The sequence below is a fragment of the Bacillus rossius genome, chromosome 3 (genome assembly GCF_032445375.1).
Source record: "Bacillus rossius redtenbacheri isolate Brsri chromosome 3, Brsri_v3, whole genome shotgun sequence".
In the NCBI taxonomy this organism is placed as follows: domain Eukaryota; kingdom Metazoa; phylum Arthropoda; class Insecta; order Phasmatodea; family Bacillidae; genus Bacillus; species Bacillus rossius.
In genome coordinates, this window is record NC_086332.1 from 52,743,112 (window position 1) to 52,764,047 (window position 20,936).

Below are 20,936 nucleotides of genomic sequence, written 5' to 3' on the forward strand. Positions count from 1 at the left end.
CGCCAGGCCGTATTCTGAGCGATGCGACGCGGCGAGTCACTTTGTCGAAAGTAAGGGGGGGAGGGGGGGGGGTTAGAGAGAGAGAGAGAGATTTCGTTATTTCCTGTCCAACAGCAGAGTCGTTGGCGAGGTTTGCATTCGGATGCCTTCCTCGTCGAATTGTATGAACTGTTTCTCTACGCGCAAAGACTAGAGGCCCTAAAAAATAGCATTATCATTTGAATAAAGGCTAAGTTGTATATCACTTTAAGACTAACTGACAATTTTATTGTTTGTTGCGAAAAACAGCTACACAAACCGTGATACCATCCAGACCCCTTTGAAATGTTTATTTAACGCGAATTTTTTTTTAAAGGAAAACAGCACAATTCTCACTCTGTCTAAATGAACATTTATCATCTCTACAAAATGATCAATAATTTTAAAAAAAAATGCAGTATTTAAATTTAGGAAGTAACCGAAAATACTTGATTTGCTACTAGTTTCGCAAATTCAGTGACGTCAACCAACTAATGATGACTGGTTGATTTTCGTATTTTGCGAATGGATGCAGTCATGAAGCTTATAGCCAAAGTTATATACATAATGGGTTGAGATACAATTATTTCGCGGATTCTTTGAGTAGCAAAGTAGACCTGAAGCACACATACATATAATTAGTTTAATATTGAACTATATTTGTGCTTTAGTCAAATCTTTGACGATCATCAGCCAGTTATATACAGAGAGAAGTGGTTACCCAATCCCGTGTAAGGCCGACTTTAAAAAATGCGAGAAAAAATAATTACAAAAATTTTAATAACGACATTTTCAAACAACCGTTTATAAACAACGCAAGACGCCAAAACGTAGCGCAAGCATTGGCCAACTTTTAATTTCTTGCGTTTCGACTTGCGTTTCCGCTTTTCATAAAGGCAGTAAAATGTTTCGAAAACTTTTAAAGATGTAGACGGATGTTTATAGAAGGTCAAGTGCTGTTTTTATTATATACATGACGTTTTCAATTATAAAAATTTTGCACAGTAATGGAAAATATAATTTTAAAATTAAATTATTGAAATTTTGATATGTTTTCAAACTAAACATTAATTATCAAAAGAAGCCAGTGGAAGATAGTTTATGTACTATTTTACAATTTCAAGTTGTAGGATTTGTAGGGTTAGTGACGTTTTGCGTCTTTCATTCTGTATAAACGACCATGATTTTCTTGCGTTGGTTACATGTTGCGTTTATGTGTCATTACGTCCCTTGTGTAGTTTATAAACCTGGCCTAACCCGCCAAAGAATATGACCTTGTTATCGACCAATAAGAACTCTAAACTTAACGCAATACTGACGGAATGTCGCGCACTGCGAGAAGACGGCACGATGACGTCACGGGGTGACACGCCTTGACCTGAGGAACGTGGCAACGTTGCCAGATTTCCTTCCCTTTCTCTCTTGTTGCTGAAAGCAGGTGCAGGAGAGAACCCACGCCGGCCGTAATCAGTAATTAATCAGCTAATTGCACTGCCCACTAAGTGACTATCTAATTAGGAGCCCACGTGCCCAACCTAGACTAGAATTCGGCAGGCAAGTACAACATAAAAAAAAAAAAAACTTGCTCTCGTCATGCAAGCTGTTTGATCGTCAGCGCTGTTACGGTACAGCTGACAAATGCGTATCACGTAGTCCACTATTAGGAGCTAAAAAATGCCCCAAAGTTACAGTTAATAACTCAGAATGAAAGCAAGCTTTGTTTAACGGTACTTTACAAAGTAAAATCTAATGCCTTCTTCACGAAACAACTTAGCTCATAAAACTAACATTAAAAAAAATTCTGATAAAATTCTGACAATCTAAGATGCCACGCTACCTAAATTATTGCTATAACCATTCCAGTTTCTTCATATTTTTTTGAGGAAATGATTACTTTTTAATAGATTTTCTTGTCGCGATTTAATAAAAAACCGATACACAGCATTTCACGTATTTAATTCTGAATGCTAGTAAATAACAAAAACTGATTTATCACTTCATTTAAGTACTTATTGCACCCATTTGGGTTTTGAAACTGCTCACTCACGCCCTTTCGTCCTAATTAGACATTCATTCAGTGCTTTCAAAGCTTTACTTATTGGCCGACACCTTTTTTCCGCGCATGCTGCTCAAAAGCAAACCAAGTTAAAAACACATGTGCCATGCTGTGTTAGATGTTTCGTCTTACTGCAAAGAAATGCGACGGTATCCTTCAATTAGCTTAAGTGGTTCAACCTTAGTTGTTACATCGTAACCGGTGGTTTTAACTGTTCATAGAAGACTCTCGCAATGACACGGTTCATAACATATATAAACAATTATTCCATCTGCTGATCTTCTCTACTCCCAGCAGTCTCAATGGTTCGAAATGCCCTCAACGCAAGAATTTGCGTTATATCCACTTGATTTCTTATATCGTCGTTCCGAGTTAGGTGTCTCGATGGTATTACAACACTAGACTGGAACCGGGCTAAAAGTCGGGTTTTCCGCTGTTTCCCGAAATATATTCAGGCATATTCTGGGATTCCATGCAATAGGCTACAGCTGATTCCTTCCCGTGTGTCCTTGGCCTATGCCAATGATCTACGCCCATGCCTGTTAACAACATTAAATTCAATCCACGGGAATTATTAGAATAACGGACGTATCGCTGCAACAGGAAAGAAAGCCGTTGAAACTATATATACATATACACACATATATCATAATTTTTCAAAACTTCAATAAGTGTGAAATTTAATATATAATGTAAATAACTGTATCCATCGCGTGAATTATATAAATGACTAGAGACCGGAAAAATTCGCAAATTCCTTTCATGATGGGTAGGAATTTAAACAATTTTTCTTGTGTGCTGTTTTTGCTATTTGATCTAAGTTTAAGGGAAGGATTCTGGGCCAATGTGAAACCCTCAACCAAGGCAGTATCAAATCACAGACCACCAAGTTGAGACGTCTCTCAAATCTGCATCCAATGAACAGTTGAAATTTCTCCGAGTATGCAGAGAAGTTTGGAGTATATTCTAAATGTTAATTAAAATGCGAATTTTTCAGGTCTCCATGAATAGGGAGCGGAAAAATTCGGGGGTTCAATGACCTCTAGGAAGGAGTCCACAGTCCTCTACATATACTCGAGCAAATATCCCCTGCCCATTGGCTGCTGACTCGATAGTTGTCTAGACTGGGTTGCCCGTGATTCGACACTTCTTTGGACGAGAGTCTCTCATTGCCTAGAGTCTTCTAAGTGAACTGTGTGCCAACAGTAGAAGGATCGCACATGTATACGTGTTTGAATTTTAACCTATCGCGAAATGAATCTGTGTATTTTACGGTCTCTATCCATCAATGACTAATCACATCGTGATAAATATCTGTATACAATGCAGCCAACTCTTACTTTTGTGGTAATCCTCTTTAAACATCTCCCTTGGAGAACAGCCACAACCGAACTGCTAAAAAAATAAAATGGCTTATTCTTTAGTTTAAACCAAGCGTAAAACGAAACAGGACCTGTCGCCATCGTGCGACCAGAAGACGGGGTAGAGGGGGTTAAGAGCCCGCGAAATCGGACGTCGGCAATTATTTCCGCCACAAAGCCACAAGCTATTTATCGCGTACGATAATCTGCAGCGCATTAACGCCGGCGACGCGCACGATAATAAACCATTTTCGATGTTTTGCCACGTCGCCACTGCCCCACACGAACAACGCTGAGTACATGCTTCGATATCATTACCGCGCGCATGAGCGTGCATACTAATGCCTGATGCCTTTTACAAAACTAAGGCTCGCGTGAGCCCCATTCCTTCCATTAATTATTTACTACAGGTGATTTAATAGCCAACGACAGGGTAATGCACATTAATTTATAAAGTTGTATATAAATTTGTAACTTAGACTCAACAACAATGAACGTCGTCAGTAATATACGACGAGCGTGTTTATAAATGTGCTTGGTAATCTCGATGTTTGGTTGAGGTTTTAGGTATGGTAGGATCACAGGTTTTGCAGATACTCGTTGAAGATACCAACACAAGGCCTGGGATTGTATAGCTGCAAGTCATAGCCTTCGGCTAGCTACCATACAACACACTGGCTGGGGACTTCAGCCGTGCTGGCATTTCGGGCGATAATTCTTCATTCGAAAGAACATACGCGGTTTTATGTCTATCCCATTAAGACCGTTATTATTCCTTGTTAATGTTAACATGCTATATTCTAAACACCCACTTATTCATGAATAAAGTGTCAGATTAATTCCAAGCCAACTAGAGCTATAACTATGACAGGCAAGTTGAAGATAACGGGGTTAAATTATTCAGGTACATAGAATGTACATCCCAAATCCAAGACCGAAAGGACTTTACCCTTTAACACTTCTACCGTTAGTAAAAAAAAAATGTCGTACCAACGTAGACACACAATTCGCTCTTGGATCCCAACACCGCGAACCAAACTGGGTCACAAATTCTTTAAGACTTTCAAAAATAAGAATTTTTTTATATATTCGATTCACGTGTTCAGTTACAAACTGTCAGTTTACCAATTTTTTGATTTTTTTTTCCATTGTTTTTTTTTTTTGCTTATTTATCGTCATTTGGTTGAGATTAAAGTTTTTAAAAAGTACAGAGTAGGAAACAAAACTATTGGTAGCAGTGACTTGCCTCCTAGCACGACATGAAACTGGCGATTGTAGCTCTGGGACCGGTCGCTACGATCGTGGCGACTGTACCTGCCCCAGCTACAACAGGCCGCGCGAAGACAGTCTACTCCATCACGCGACCCTTGCTGACTCAGCGCTGCCATTAAAAAAGAATGACTGAGCATTATTTCCCCCTTCTTGCATCTTTTCAACCCACTTTTTTTATTCTTTTTTCGTCCCATCTTTTTAACGCCGGCTTTGACTCCTCGCGCACGCCCTTAAGACCCTCCTCATATTTTCACACCAACGCCCAAATTTCGCTCCATTACACGCTGCTGAAGCCACCCACGAACCTGTCTTTACGTCTAAATGACAAGTGTATAGAGCTGGTCGAGAGAATGTCCGCAGCGGCCTGGCGCGCAGCGACAGCTGTACGGCACTTCTGACTGCAATCCACCAGAAAGTAGACATGAAAACGCCATTCATATCAACACATGTAAGGACTATGGAATATGACGACTGATGACCACGAAACACAAAATGTATTTTAGTTATAATATGAACTTAATTTATAAAAAAAATATATAATGGTTACAAATACACATATGGGAAGATAAAAAATGAATTAAACGAGCAACTTGATTGGATGATTTCATCAATAAATCGTGGGATTTAACAAACCGGCTGCGGAAGGTTATTTAATGTTTTTTTTTTCCATGGGGAATATGGATTATAACACTGTTTTCGACATACACCAGTAATGGCATATATATATATATATATATATACACACACAAATACATACATGTATATGCATATATTTATAACTGGCTACCTTACATAACACAACAGTGTTTAGAGTTATATAATTTTCTGTCATAAGTTTTATTTTAGTTATATGTATATTGTCCAACCGGGCTATGCCTGAGCGAAGCGTACAATTTGAAATCTCATTCTGACGCAGGTATTTTTTTTTTCCTGACGACTAATTTAAGTATAAAAATTCTGTCTCCTCACGTACAAGAGTAACAAATAAATATGTGTTTGAATAGTGCGATCAAAATTTTTGTTTCAGTAATTTCTGGCTCCACTCATTGAAATGACATTAAGGGCCTTGATGAAATGAAACGCGCTTGCTGTTAAATACTAAAATCATTCTACGAGACTAACGGCCGCTTGCAGAATAGGGTTAAGTAAAATTTAAGCAAAATATTTTCAGGTTATTCAAAAAGAGGAATATTTTCCTTTGCCTTAAGTCACGATGAGAGGTTTCGCTAAGTGTCATATTCAGGAGCCAGACTCCCATTACACGTGTGACCGTTAATTGTGACGTCAGAGCTGTACGGAGAAGGGGTTGGTTCTCACCACACAGAACCGTTGTGGTCTGCCCTCCCCTATGCGTCATCTGGCAACCCCCCTCCTCCCCACTACCTCTCAACCTACCCACCCTGGTAGTACCGAGAGAGGCACACGCATTTTTTATGGCGCGGGGGTGGAGCGCGTGGCATAATTATTGCAGTTAATGAGAGCGGGGCCCGCCTACCAATGGCGCGCGATGGTGACCGGGGGTCGCCATGGTAACGGAACAGGTGAGAGCGACGCTTTAAAAAAAAAATGGTCGAGGTACGGGGAACATGACGGAGGGGTACAAAGGGTGAGTGAGACTTTCCCGACGCCTTTTTCGTCCTCCCCTCCACCCTTCGTAGTCATTCCTTGATTATCTTCATCGGGACATGGGTAATTCCCGACGCGGAGGGCTGACCGCCTCCCTCTGACGACTCAATAGCGCCCTGGCTCGCGGGCGTCACTTCCCTTCCCGGCCGGTCGCCTCCTCGCCGACGAACAAAACACGAGCGTCGCTGCTCTGACCTACAACACGAGGTTTATGCTTCGTCGTCTTCCATTTATATTATATATATACACACACACATACGGAGAGTTTCCCAGAACTAAAAGTCAAGCCACGAACAGTTGATAGCCCAAATAATTACGGCTTTGAATTAAAAAAAAAAAAACTCAAATTAAAATAATTTCGTAGTTTCTAAGTTAATGAAATTTCCCCCCAACGTATTGTAATTTAGTACAAAGTTTTAAAATTCCCACCCGGCTATAGATTATTAGATAACGTATCTGCAAATTGTTGTAAGGCGATCCTGAATATCCCTACTACTCACAAAAATAAAAATGAAACATGCCATACTTCAGGGAAAAAATTATTTGCACGACTTACGCGGCAAATAAAATTAATATTGAATATAATTAATAAAATTTTCTAAAATAAATTTGAAACATACCACTCAGTAACCACCTGCATTGCCTTTAAATCCCAAACTTTTCAGTTTTTTATTTTATCCTTATTCATACTGCACGAAAATGTTAAAATTAGGCTACTAATTTACCAGCTAATCCTGCAAAAAGAATTCACTTAGTAAATATAACTACATTATTTTTTTTAGTTTTGTTGAAGTTCGGATACTAAAAAAAAAGCCTTAAAGTGTAGCCATGTAAAATGTAAAAATAAAATAATTCGTGGGAATTTAACGACGCGACACTTCCCAGGGCTGGACCTTGACAGGTATAAGGCATTGCTAACTTGAAGAGCGGTTGTGAGTGACAGACATTGGTGTCCAAGATTGGTGGCGATACCGGGTAATCCTGGGGGAGTGACGTGAAGAGAGTGAGTGGCCATTCGATGAGCGACAGCGTGTGCTAAGAACGGAGCATAAACTCTATTTTAAAACAAGAGGTAGTGGGCGGCAATCCGCGGCCTGGAACTCTTCGCGGGCCCTTGGTTCGATGCTTTGTTCTGGCATACGGACCACGAGGCCCGCAACTGCTATGATGACAATACAGTTTGCGGCACACTGTGTCGCAGTGTTGTCTGATAAGCAAACAGTCTGAGCAGAGCAGATCGGGGATCAGTGCATCAGTGCTGGGAGGTTATTGGGTGTGTGGTATACGTGAGTAGTGCGAGGCAGTGTGTTGGGACAGAGGTGCGTGGTGAGAGACGAGCAGTAAGAGAGAGCCACTGTCGAGCCGAGCTCCAGTGGCGAGAGTGAACAGTGGACTTATGAGAGTGTGATTAATACGTGGATAGACATTTAAAATTTCATTATAAATAACATTATAAATTTTAGCTAGTAAATCTTGTATTAATTAGGCTATCCTTCCGGACCTGTGTCTCCTCATTAGTAATAAATGTACGGTGTGTACTGGCACACTACGACGAGAAAGTTTTCAGTTCCTGCACTGGATTGCTGTCCTTTATCGCAAATAAACAATAAGTGTTCCTAATAAGCGAGAAGAGAAATTAATGCTCGGGAAATTAACCGATTTCCACGGCTTCGAGTCCCCTGGGGTTCGTAGGCTTTCTGTAGCAAGGATGTCGGCACGGCCAAATGGATTACTTTTCAGAACGTCATAATTTAGTTAAAATAGCCTAAATGTCTATCACTTTCCCAAATTACTGAACACCCATTAAATGGGATGTATTACGTGCCTAACATCCAAACAACAATTTCGATGTCCACTGAGTTCCTTATTTGTAAAAGGGAATACGTGCAGCATTAGCCTTGTGCAACGCTAGACCTTTCAAGAAAATGACAGGTGTTGGTAGCGGAAAGTGGTGTAAAACACTTCCTCCTTTCCTTATCTTCCCCTGCACTTTCTGCGAGACTTGGCCGATAACACTACCGAGGAACAGAAAAAAAATGGCAAGATGTCACATGTTGATTTTCAACACACCTGTGGAAATGGTATTGAAAGCACCTACCCTGCATTTCCATCACCAGCACTGGCAGAATGGATGAACGGAAAACAGATAAACTGACTTTTAAGTGTTACACATTATGAAAACTTAAGCGCTATGAAGCCAACGACACTTTCTCCCAATCCGAACGTGTTTAAGACCACAACTGGATACACAGATTAAATTGGGTATCAGTACCATATCATTAGCATCATGAAACGTGTAAACCTAAAAAAGAGTGAGCATTGGCCAATACCTACTAAGAACAACTGTTTTAATTTAGTGTTCGTTTTGGTAATACAGCATAATATTTCCAACTTATCTGAAAGTAGTAGGAAAATAATAGTCTGGAGACAGGTGCTGGATTCTGGATTATGCTAATAAACAACCACCCAAACGGTTCAACAGTAATCCATAAGGCTAAAAATGTTTCATTTTCAAGGGGGGAAAAAATCCCTTGTTCTGGGGGGGGGGGGGAAATCCCCTATTCAAAGGAAAATTTAGAACTCCCCAAAGACCCCAAAATCATACTTCGAGAAAGTAGTCAGATATCTGGATGAGCTTGACCTCCAAAAGTAGGGGGAGGGGGGAAAGAAGTAATCTTATCAGAGTATTGGTGCAGGGTGGGAATTTTCAAACGTAAAAAAAAACCTATAAATCGAAAACCAGGCAGTTATTGAATTTTGTTGTTTAATTTTATTCGGAATCGTGATTTACTGGCCTATTATCAACTGTTTTCGGCTTGACTTTGAGACGACCCGTGTACACACAAACACTATAGGACGGAGACGAGTCCGTGGTGCTCGAGGGGAGGGGCGGCGGTAGGCGCTCCTGAGAAGCGGGGCGAGGTGTCGGGTGGCGCGCGCCGGCCGCCAGCTGCCTCGCCTAGACGAGGGAGGCGGGAGGCGGGCGGGCAGGCGGGCAGGCGGGCTCCTCCAACAAAACCCCGAACCGGAAACACCCCGGCGAGAACCTCCTACACGGCATTCTGCCGCGACTTCCGGTACGCCTTCCAGTTCCATAGCTTCTTCCCCCTCCTCAACTCCCGAACCCTCACGAGCACACACCCCCTCGCGCCGACGACGACTGGATTCGGGCGCCCCGAACAACGGACGCGAAGACGGGGGCATCTGTCGCTGCGACGAGCGGTTTTCCTTTGCCTCGCGCGGCGAGCCGCTTCCGAACGCCCTGCTTAAATTCAACATTCAGCCCTCTTTATCGATACCTGCACAAGCGTTGAATGATCTACTTATTCCAGGCTTGACCGCACGCATTTGTACATTATCCAGTCGATGTATTTTACGCACTGGCTGGTGAAACATTTTTCCTTCCGTTTGGACTACACAATAATGTGAACAAAATTAGACCAGGTATCTTTTTATTGCTTTCCGGTCTTTCCGGATGTTAAAAGAAAATCCACCTACGAATAGAAACATCATAAATTCGCGGATTCATCTCGTGATATGTTAAATTCAAATAATTATATATTTATGCTTCTTTTATTGGTTCTATGTTAATCTGGAGGAATCTTGGTCAATCATTCATTGAAGTATCAAATCACAAGTCACCCCGCTGATGCACCTCACAGGTCAGGAGCAATTGAAGAGGTGACGTTGCCCAAGTATGCAGAGGATCGTGAAGTCTATCCTGGAGGTCATTGAACCCGCAAATGTTTCCAATACCTACCCATGAATAAGTAAGACAGTAAAAAAAAATCAAGGATCAATTTCGGGATAGGCTAAAATTCAAATACCTATACCATTAAGCTGCTTTTTTATATTTGCTGACAGTTCATCTGAACGACACAGGGAAAATAAGAAACCCTCAACCAAAATAGTATGGAATCACAGGCTAACCAGATTAGATGACTCACAAGTCATTTAATGAACTGGCATTATTTGTCCATGCATACAGAGGACTGTGTATTCTATCCTGAAGGTCGTCGATACCGCGAATTTTTTAGTTCCTATGAATAACGGCACGTATATTTCGGGTGGGGGGGAACGCGCATTAGACTGCAATGAAGTATGCCTGCACTAGCGATTGTTTCCTTGTTTGGCCAGGCCATTCAGAACGAGTCTGCTTCCGCACTGGGCGGCTATGACTGACGTGCTAACAGCAGACATGCAACTGAAATAATCCCAGCCAACCTGAAACACAGAAAATGCTACCAAGTATGAACTCATAGCTGGTCTAGAAATCTTTTCCGCGAAAATTACATGGCCCTACCCATCAACCAATAAAGATTCTAGTCAAGCGTATGTTAGTCATTCTAGTGTGTCTTTGAATAACAATGCGTGATTTCCGCTTAACGTTTGGGTTTTCCCCGAGTGCGTAATGTATATTAGTAATGAATGAGTAGATAAACGAAACATTTAAAACATTCTTTTCTTTTTTTGTTTAAGTTTAGTCTACAGCGATGTCATTAGAGACGATACTCACTACACAGAACGATGATGAAGGGAATAAGTATTTAAAAAAATTGTATCCGTACAGCTAGGGACCGGATGAAATCGTGAATTCATTTTGTGATACTATAAATTAAAAATATTTATACATCAAAGCAAATTTTTATATTGGCACACATTTCAGAGGGATTACTCCTGGCTAATTAGAAACCCTCTGCTATAAGAATAACCAAATCACAGGCTACTAAGTTAAGACGTCTTATAAGTAGGCTGCTAAGAACATTTATCTAGCCTAGAGGTCATTCAAAAGGCAACTTTTTTTGTTTCTAACCATGGCATATTTAAAAGCAACCATCCCAGTATTTTCCTGGCATGATTTTGGGAAACAATGGAAAGCCTAAATCGAGATGGAAGGACCATTATTCGAACAGGATTCTCAAGTAATGCGCCACGTCGCTTAATAACGTCATACGGGTGTGTCTGTGTGCGTGTACCCTGCTTACCTTCCAGGAAGACCATTTTAATTACTGATTTAACACGTAACAAACATTTCTTGTATTAGATTTCATTTCTGAATGCTAAATAAAGAATCATCAATGATACTGTGTTTTGACTGCAAAACTAATTTGACATATAGGCTGTACTGCTATTCCCCATATAGGCTGTACTGCTATTCCCCATATAGGCTGTACTGCTATTCCCTAACGCCTATTGAATCAATTCTGAATATATCCCAGACTTGAAACGGAAGAATATCGATGTTGCACGGCTTGCGTAGTTTAAAAGTGAGATAGACTGATATAGTTTTCTGCAGATGACAGCAACACTTGATCAAATAAATCAACAAATAACAGTTGAAAGCACGAGAAAAAAAATATGGACGTGTTTGTTAATACTAGGGCACAAAAATAATTTTCTGAACTTATACAAAAGATCCTTTAGAAAACAGTTACCCAAGAAATAGTTTGTAATACTACAATAAATAATTGTAACTTTGTACAATACATTACTAGGAGTTTTTTTTTTCACATAGGATATACTTTTTCTGAGATAACACAGAGTATTTCTCACAAAAATTGGCGCGGAATGTTATGTTTGTGTTGATGTACATTCGGGCATAATATTTTTAACCTATGAAAAAAGATAATCGAAAAATCAACAACTAAACTTTAACTTGTTTTACCCTGCTTATTAATGTGCGCAGTTTATACTGAAAAGCTATTCAGGAAACGGTTTACAGATACCTAACTTTAACTATTGGAGGTACTGAGACAACACAAAGCACGAATGCCCATGTAAGAATCCGAACACAGCATTACTGCGAACACTGTTTTGTAGTGATACACTTGTTTTCATGTCAATGTACAAATGTACAAATATCTGTAATTTTACATACATATTTCTATTCCATTTACAAAACAAAATTACAGTATGATACAGAAATATTCACGAAAGAGCATTATGTTGAAAAATCATATAAATGAACATCAAAAATATATATATATATATATTCACTTGACTTTGCATTACGGAAACTTCTTCAGCTGGGCGTAAGCCTGAACGTAGAAGCCTGTTGAAGTCTAGCAAGAAACGAACCAAAAAAAAAAGACCTAAAAGCCAGTAAAAATTAATGTGAATTATAATAGGTTTTGATGATGAGGGGGAGGAGGGCGGAGAAGAGATTTGCATAAAAAAGAAGGGCAGTTAAGTCGGAGGCACACAGACCGCACGGCAAGGCGCTCGAAGGAGCACGGTGAAGGGTAGGGGGGGAAGATGCTCGGGGAAGGAAGGTCAGCGACGCACAATGGACGTGCGTGAGGCCTCCGCGGTCTCTCGGGGCTCGCCCGCGGGGCCTCGCCGCACCGGGACCGCCGCGCGACAAAGCCGCGACAGCTGCGGCCCGGGCAGATGGGTCCGTCGCCCGTGACGTAGTTTGCGTGAGGGTTTAGGTTGGGGGGGGGGGGGGGGGTGAGCCCGTCCTTTTAAAACGTTCAGAGGAGGAAAGAAGCAGCTCTCCGAGGAAGGCACTCTGCCCGAGGCTGTGGCGGTTTGAGGAACACGCTGTACACTGGGGTGGAAAGAAAGAAAAACAAAAAAAGTGAGCAAGTCTTTCGGCACTCACCAGAGATGTATAATATCTAACCTCTGGTAATGAGCGAATTAATATTTTCTCATGTTGCAAATTCACTTATAACATGAAACTCGGACACGAATTTTAACGTAGAATTCTTTAAAATAGTGCCGAGCAGAATAAATATACGCAAATTGTGTTTTCAACTAGTTTTCTGGACGCGAATCACACGTGGTTTCCGCACTCGCCGCTAGAATTCGCTGCTGGAGGAGCTACAACGACCATATAATCGTTCCATTTGCAGACCAAAATTTTAAACTACATAGGCCTATATAATGAAATGGTTCCGATAAAAACGAGAAAGACGTGAAATAAAAAAACTAAACAACTTTGGCCCTGATTTTGGACAAGGAATTTTACTAAAAGATTGCATAACTTGTTAAAAGTTCATAAACAATTAAAGATATAAAGTTTAATTTTTGGATTTGTGAAATTAGGTTTACACAATCCTCCACAGATGGCAGCACTCTGGTTACAAACCACAGGAAAACCCCGCCTGGTATCAAGAAACCCCTCACTGGAGAGGCCCGCTTGCGCTTTCAAAATCGTGATTGTGAAACGGGGTTCATAAACGTTAACGCCAAAACTCTGTTTTATGGATATATTTCTGTACATTTTAAATTTGATAGCTTATTGTATGCATTTAGGGCAATACATGGGCAGTACACACCATACAAGCACCCTATCCAAAGATGACTTGTGTGGGTTCAAACCCACGCGCAACTCTCGGGCCGCGCGGGCCCCCCGCGAATTTCCACGGGCATCCCTTGAGAATCCAAAGATTTACGCCCCTGTGAACAGCTGTGTTTTATCGGCAAACCATTAGGAAACGGCCCTTATATTCCTTATGGTATTATCGAGATTAGGTTTCTACATCTATACTTTTTTTCTCCGCGTAGGTACCAGATGACTGCAAGAAACGTTTTAAAGCGACCTCCAGTCAGCATTTTTGTAGTAACTGGCCGTCAGAAAATTCAACTACGACTATCGAAAGTGGTATCAAACTTCGCGACATGTGTAGTAATCATCCACCTAGCGTTAGCGCAGACAGTGCCTCCAACAAAGGCCATATATGAACATTTTGCTGTGGTATCATATCGAGTGATAAATCATTGGTATAATTTTCTGGTTATTCCTTTTACACTATTATAGATATGTTGACAGATTTATTTTCCCGCGCAACAAAAAACAAAAATTTCGTGATTGTTGCAGCAGGCAACAAAAAACATCTGCCTACTGGGGTAGCCACAACGTAGAAAACGCAGAAATAGATGCTTTAAATTACGAAATTTAATCTCAATATTGCAACTACAGTACCTCAAATAATTAACATTTAGATTTTTAATTGTTTATTATAATTTTTAATTTAAGTTCTTTTTCTTTTCTTTTAGATATGTATCTCGCTAGCACCATGAACTACAACAAATGAAATAAAATTCCCACAATGTATCAAAACGCTACAGTAATTTCACGATCTCATAATTATGGCACTCGCGTTTACAGTGTAATACAAGTGTACAGATGGCAAGATAAGTTTACTACCAGGCTTATGTATGTGGCTTATTTCACAATTCCCCACCATAATTGATTCCGACGAATATCTTTGAGGTTGGCTGGCTCTAATAAATTAAGGCTCATAAATTAAAGTAGTTAACCGCCTCTGGGTTCTTCAGTAGATTATGATAAGCCTACCCGATTAAACGGTTTAGATACGTGATAAAAATTGCTGATCAGTAAGAACTGCGAACATGACAATTAACATAGCCACAGCAAAATTCTGAACATGTGTTTACACTTGGCCCGGCTTGCACCTTCAGGTAAGGAAGACGTAAGCAAAAACATTACAGAAAATTACTTGGAAAAATGTTTTCCTTTGCCTCAATTTACGACTGCCTAAGATGACTTAGTCAACAATAGCGGATAATTATAATTTGTTTAACAATTTCTGTAATCAAGGAACGAAATAGGGCATGCTTTATAAATTTGATTTTCCCGACCACAACTTCCTTCTTATTTTTTTTTTTTGGCAAACGCTGAATGATTCACCATGTCTAGTCCGGATGAGATTGGTTTCGCCATACTGTACCAAGAAAACTATTGGAAACACACACCGACATTTCTACATCTACTGTCAAAAGTATACCACTAGCCTCTACTCTATCCTTAACGAGACGCTAAAGAGGGGAGGTTGTTTTGTGTGTGTGTGTCATAGATGTCCTACCTTATCGATGGAATCCATCCCCAGCATCTGAAAACAAATAAGTAATATAGTACAGGGGATAACGGCAGCGCTTTTCAAAATAAAAATAAATACACACAAACTATTATAGAAACAATGAAGGTAATCGCGGTCGGACATTCAGTCGAGGTTGGAGAGCACGTCCGCTTTAACTCTGGAAAATTTCGAGTGATCAAAATGAAGGTCTCTGCGTACGAAATTTCCAATTAGGGCTTGGCTTGAATCGTAATGTTTTCACGTTTTTGTTCGTCTTGCAATGTCATTCCTACGGATGTTTTACTATTATACATTAGAAGCACAAAATATTATTTCTTGTAGTTTATTCCTGTCTCGCATATATCCTAACAATTATCTTCTTTTTAACAAGTCAGGTAAATAATTTCAATTATTATAGTTTAGTCCAATTGCGTAAAATACTCAAGTTCATTTTCTATGCTTCCACTGCTGGATAAGACACATAACCATAATTATAAAGGTACTTCCCTAGTACACGTACATGACTGGTACTAATGGGCGTGAATCTCAGGGGGCCAGGGGGCTGGCCCCACTGGAATTAAATAGCCCCCCATTGTGGGGGCATACTTAACGCTTGAAAAATCATAATTGCGAAACGGATTTGGTGAACGCAGCCCGTAAATTATAATCCTACACGTTAAACACAACTGATATTTTTCTTCGACACCTTTCGTACGCAAAATGCGCGCCGCGAAACGGAGCCGACCTCACTTGTAAGACTTCCAGTCACCTATCACAATGCGTGTATACATATGGAGTGAATTTTCCCGACTTTTGCGCGTGTGTGCACTAATTACAAGCTTAGAAACAAATTAATCTCTAAAACGTACCTTGCTAAAATCCCAGAGGATTACAAGCTTTGTTTAAACCTATCCCACGATCACTTACAAATCAAGTTATGTCCGTGTGTGGAAAAAATTTACCCAGCGTTTAAGTAAATTCATCAAAATCCCACATGTAAATAATTAATCTAGAAGAAATCACCGAGTAAAAACTTGCAAACACTTCAGTCCAACCGCATTTTGTTGACCTAATGTCGCAATTAAGTATATTGTGTAGAGTTTACCAGAGTAGACTGAACATCAAGAAAAACCTCACACTTGAGAAGAAAGCAGGTTCGAAACACACACACACACACTCTCTCTCTCTCTCTCTCTCTCTCTCTATGGCAATCTCACTAAATGCCAAGTTCGCTGAGTGCCAAGCTCACAGTATGTCAAGTTGACTGATTGGTATTTACACAGGAACTCTGCCTGTGACGAACTCGCCGAGTTCCGAGGTTACAGGAATGCATCTTATGTTAAGCTCAAACAAGTGCCATTTATACCAAAACTCAGACAGTGTCAAGCTCACCGTAAGTCACTGCCTACGCAGTGTCAATCTCACAGACTGCCGTAATGTATCAATCTAAGTGGTGATTTCAATGTACAGCCCTTGGAAAGTGCGCGTAACGTTTTCAGACGCGTTCAAAATTCACGTTATAATTGGGAGAGAGGCTAGAATGCATATACCCTTCTAAACTGCATTTTCATAAGGTAGTTTTGTCAAGCCCCGAAGGACCAGAAACCACTATCAAGATTACCAAAATTCAAATGATCCAATCACATTCAATCCGGCTGGAAGATCAGACGTAGCAGCTAATGGACAACAGATACGGCCAAGCATTTTTCGCGAAAAAAATTTCTAATCACCCAATAGACTGCAACAAAGTATACCCGCACCAGCGGTTCCTTCCTAGTGATTGACGGCCGTCTGCGAGAGAAGTCGTTGCCTTATTTGACCGAGCCACTCAGGACGCGTTTTCTGCCGCGCTGAATTACTGTGATTGGTGTTGTGACAATCGACATGTGCCTGAAAGAAACTCACCCAATCACGAAACACAGAAGATGCTACAGTGCTATAACTTTCAGCTAGTCTTGGAAGAATATTTTCGTGGAATATGCAGGCCACTAAACAATTAGACACCGTCTTATTTATGCACAAGTGTGCGTGGAGTGTACTTGCAAAATTAAGGTTCTCTACGTACGGCGGGGAAGGAGGGAAGGGGATTGACGGAGGAAGGTCAGCCAAAATCCGTGGCGACAGCGCGCGGGCTTCGTGAGCTCACCGGAAGTGCGGGCCGTGTTTGCAAGTCCGCAGCGACAACGCGCGGAGGGAAATCATCGACGACCTCCACCCCCCTACCACCCCAAAAAAAAACTCCGGCACACGCACGTCGTTAGGGCGGTAATAACACCCTGGCCGAGGGAGAGGTCGTCCTATAATAGCAGTCTCCGCTATTTCGTTCACAAACGTGTTCTCTTCCTCCCCCATCACCCCCCAAATTCTCAAAAAAAAAAAAAATTAAAGCTGTAACTGCAGCTTAGACAGGAACTGTCAACGTCTTCTTCACGCGCCATGAATCTGTTGCTCGAATTACGATAACAATAGGAGTGTGCTCGAGCTGATTTTTTAGGCACCTCTAAAATTCCAAAGCATCTACGAGACTATGTTCTAGACCCGTCCTTACACACATATCGCGCGATCAGCTATTTTCGCTGAGTTGCAAATGCAAACTGTAAACAAGGAATAAAATTGTCAAAGAATTTTTCGGTATTTTTTGCCGCACATGTCTCTAAATAACAGTAATTAGTGATGCGCTAAGATTTCAAAGTAAAAAAAATAAGCGTGAAAAATTATGAGATACTTTCAACCAAATCGATAGTAAGTTATTTAATTCACAACTTTTTTTTGTACTTTTACAAAAGATTCCTCTCGAATCAGTAGACAAGGAAGAGTTCTTAATACTACAAAAAAAATTGTAACTTTTTACAAAACATGGCTATGGATAATTTCGCATATACCTATATATAATACGTCTTTCGAGAAAATACTGAGTATTTCTAACGAAAATAGGCGCATGATTATATCTATATTTTAATTTATGTTTCAGACAAACATAATTATTTTTAAACAATGGAAAAAATAATATAATATTCAATAATATTACTTTATTTGGTTTTATTATGCTTATTAAGTTGCGCAGTTGATACTGGAAAGTGACCAGGGCACGGTTCAAAAATAACTTTAACTATTGGAGGTTCTGGGACAACATAAAGCATAAATTCCCGGGAAAGGATCCGAACTCAGTATTACTTACTGTGCAAACACTATTTTGTCGTGATACAGTTGTTTCCAGATAAATGTACAAATTTACAATTTGTGTAGGTATATTTCTATTCCATTTACAAAAAAAAAAAAAAAAAATACGTGTACGGCGGTGACGCGCTGTTCGTCGTTATGGGCGGTTATCGGGGACGGACGACACACGCAACTCGCACATCCTATCCTTGTAAACACGGCCGCCCCGCCGAGGGTAGACCACGCGATACCGTATCGCGCCTACGCGATAACCACCGCCCGACCGAGCACCCCCTGGGCAGCATTCGCTGCTTCGCTTCCTTTGCAGGTGTGAAGCAGCTTTGCGAACGAAGAAAGTTTTTCCTTATTCTGGCTCGTTGCGGGTTATGTTTTTACTATATTCGACGAAATGCGCGCGCATATTACAACGGGAATTCAACAGCATGAAGTCCGATTGGCACACGCGCTTCTACTATTTGTGTCCAAATACAAGATATAAATCGTAAGCTCATGGTTTATCTTCAAAAGTGACAAACAAATTAGAAATATGCATGGTCATAGATATTTATATTAAACTAATAATCACCAAAAACCTACCCCCTCTGGAACCAGCGAAAAGGATTTCTGCAATTTTTTTATTCATGTTAACTTATAATAATTATTAGCCGACCAAATTGGGTTAGAACACACACAGCGTCAATGACATTTATAACTACTTTATTGGTTCTCTTTAATTTAATGAACGCTGCGCTATCTCGTCCTTATATGCTTTCTATAATAGTACCAAAGAATTTAAGAGGATGGGAAAATTCACAACGTGCATGAATGACAAGAATATTAAAAAAAACATTAGAATCTGAGTCAGTTGACAGAATTACATGGTGTTTGCTTTGTCGGCTAGATATTTTTACTACAGATACTCGAATGTACAGAAAAGGTCAAATAATTTATAGTTTAAAATAAAATTTGTAAACAGTTTTTACGTGAAATAAGGGTTTTAAACTTAAAAATAAACAAACATGAAAAATATTTGTCTATAAAATTATTAAAATCATATTTATTTGCATTTTTTTAATATACCTACAATGTATTTGACTATTTTTGTACATCCAGGTCTCCGGAAAAAAACCCATCAAATTCTGTCAAAGTCGTTCAGATCCTATTATTGTTTTAACATTCTCGTCATTCACGCACGATGCGACCTTTCCTTTCCTCTTGACGCGCATAGCTATCAACATGCACCACACACACACACACACACACACACACACACACACACACACACACACACACATACATATATATATAATATATATATATATAAAATAATATATATATAAAACTCGTGTACTTCAAAGGGCTCCGAAATATGCACACTACGCTCGCACCATTGCGACTGGTGTCCGATACCAATTTCCCGCGGCGGTCGGTGGTCGGGGTGATCCCGTTTTTTTCCTCCTGCCCCCACATCCACTGCTTTATTCTTCTCTGATCTGTTCTAGAGAAGCGTCTCATTGGATTTAAGTGCCCGGGTTTCCAAGTGCCCACTTTTGTAAGACAACATAGATGTAAGACTAACACTAGATATGTTTAAGCGTCCGTCAGTTCAGAGCAGTTAGCCTGACAAAGATAATCGGATGAAAAGTGTGTGTGTGGGGGGGGGGGGGGGGTTTACAGGAAGTCTACAAATATCCAATGAACAATTTTAGGTCTTCTTCGTGAACTATAACATATAGAAATAACAAGAAAAAAGAAAAGTTACACGAAGCAGATCCTATATTTTCAGGAACATACCGGTTTTTATGCTAGAATGCTGAAAACCTTCTGAGAGATAATTAAAAATGATCAAAGTGAACAGTCTTCCACTATTTACATTCAACGTGCGATTAGTTAATTGGTTGTAAGTAACTGCCCGTCTGGACTCATTCTCGATAGATGGCAAACTGTTTATCTGACTGCCCGATTGCTGTGCAAGCCGTCTTCATTTTCGGCTTGACCAAATGCGAAATTCGCACACCTGAGAGTTGAGTGCCCTACCATCGCTACGGACGTATATTTTTAAGGGAAAAGGTTTCGAAACAATCTGAGAGTTAAAACACTCTAGCATATATATATATATAGCAGTTATATGTCTATGTCAGCACACCGATCGCAATAATTCAGTACGGAAGCAGACGTGTAATGAGTGGACTGGTTAAACCAGGCAATGTCTTCTATTGAATACGGCCTCCAATTACAAGGAAGAAACCGCTGGCGCAGGCATAGCCCTACATTATCCCACTGTAATGGGAGTGCGGATATTCTTTTTTTTTCATGCAAAATGCTTGCTCCTAACCATCGCATCGCTTACACGGAGGAATAGGAAAATTTCGCTGTATCAATGACCTCCAGGATAAACTCCACGATCCTGTATGTACTAGGGAAAATAACAATTGCTTATTGGCTACTAACTCGTGACATCTGTCAACCGGGATGCTTGTAATACTTCTTTTGTGAAGGGTTTTCCATTGGCTCAACGTCCTTCAGATTAGCTGTGGTTCAGTTATTGACATGGCGCAAAGGTAGGCCTATCGCGATATGAATCCCCGAATGTTTCCGGTCTCTACGTGGAGGTAT

The 20,936-nt window shown here is 40.4% G+C and overlaps 1 protein-coding gene across 9 annotated transcripts in view; it reads right to left on the minus strand.

The window, feature by feature from the left end:
* LOC134530695 (homeobox protein homothorax) overlaps positions 1-20,936 on the minus strand; it is a 689,928-nt gene that overhangs the window by 437,237 nt on the left and 231,755 nt on the right. For 6 of the 9 annotated variants that reach the window (XM_063365780.1, XM_063365778.1, XM_063365775.1 and 3 more), the window contains exon 7: positions 15,168-15,194. The exons of the other annotated variants lie outside the window; for them this stretch is intronic. In XM_063365780.1, coding sequence (XP_063221850.1) covers positions 15,168-15,194 — 27 coding nt within the window. The remainder of the gene's footprint in view (positions 1-15,167; positions 15,195-20,936) is intronic. 9 annotated transcript variants of the gene reach the window in all.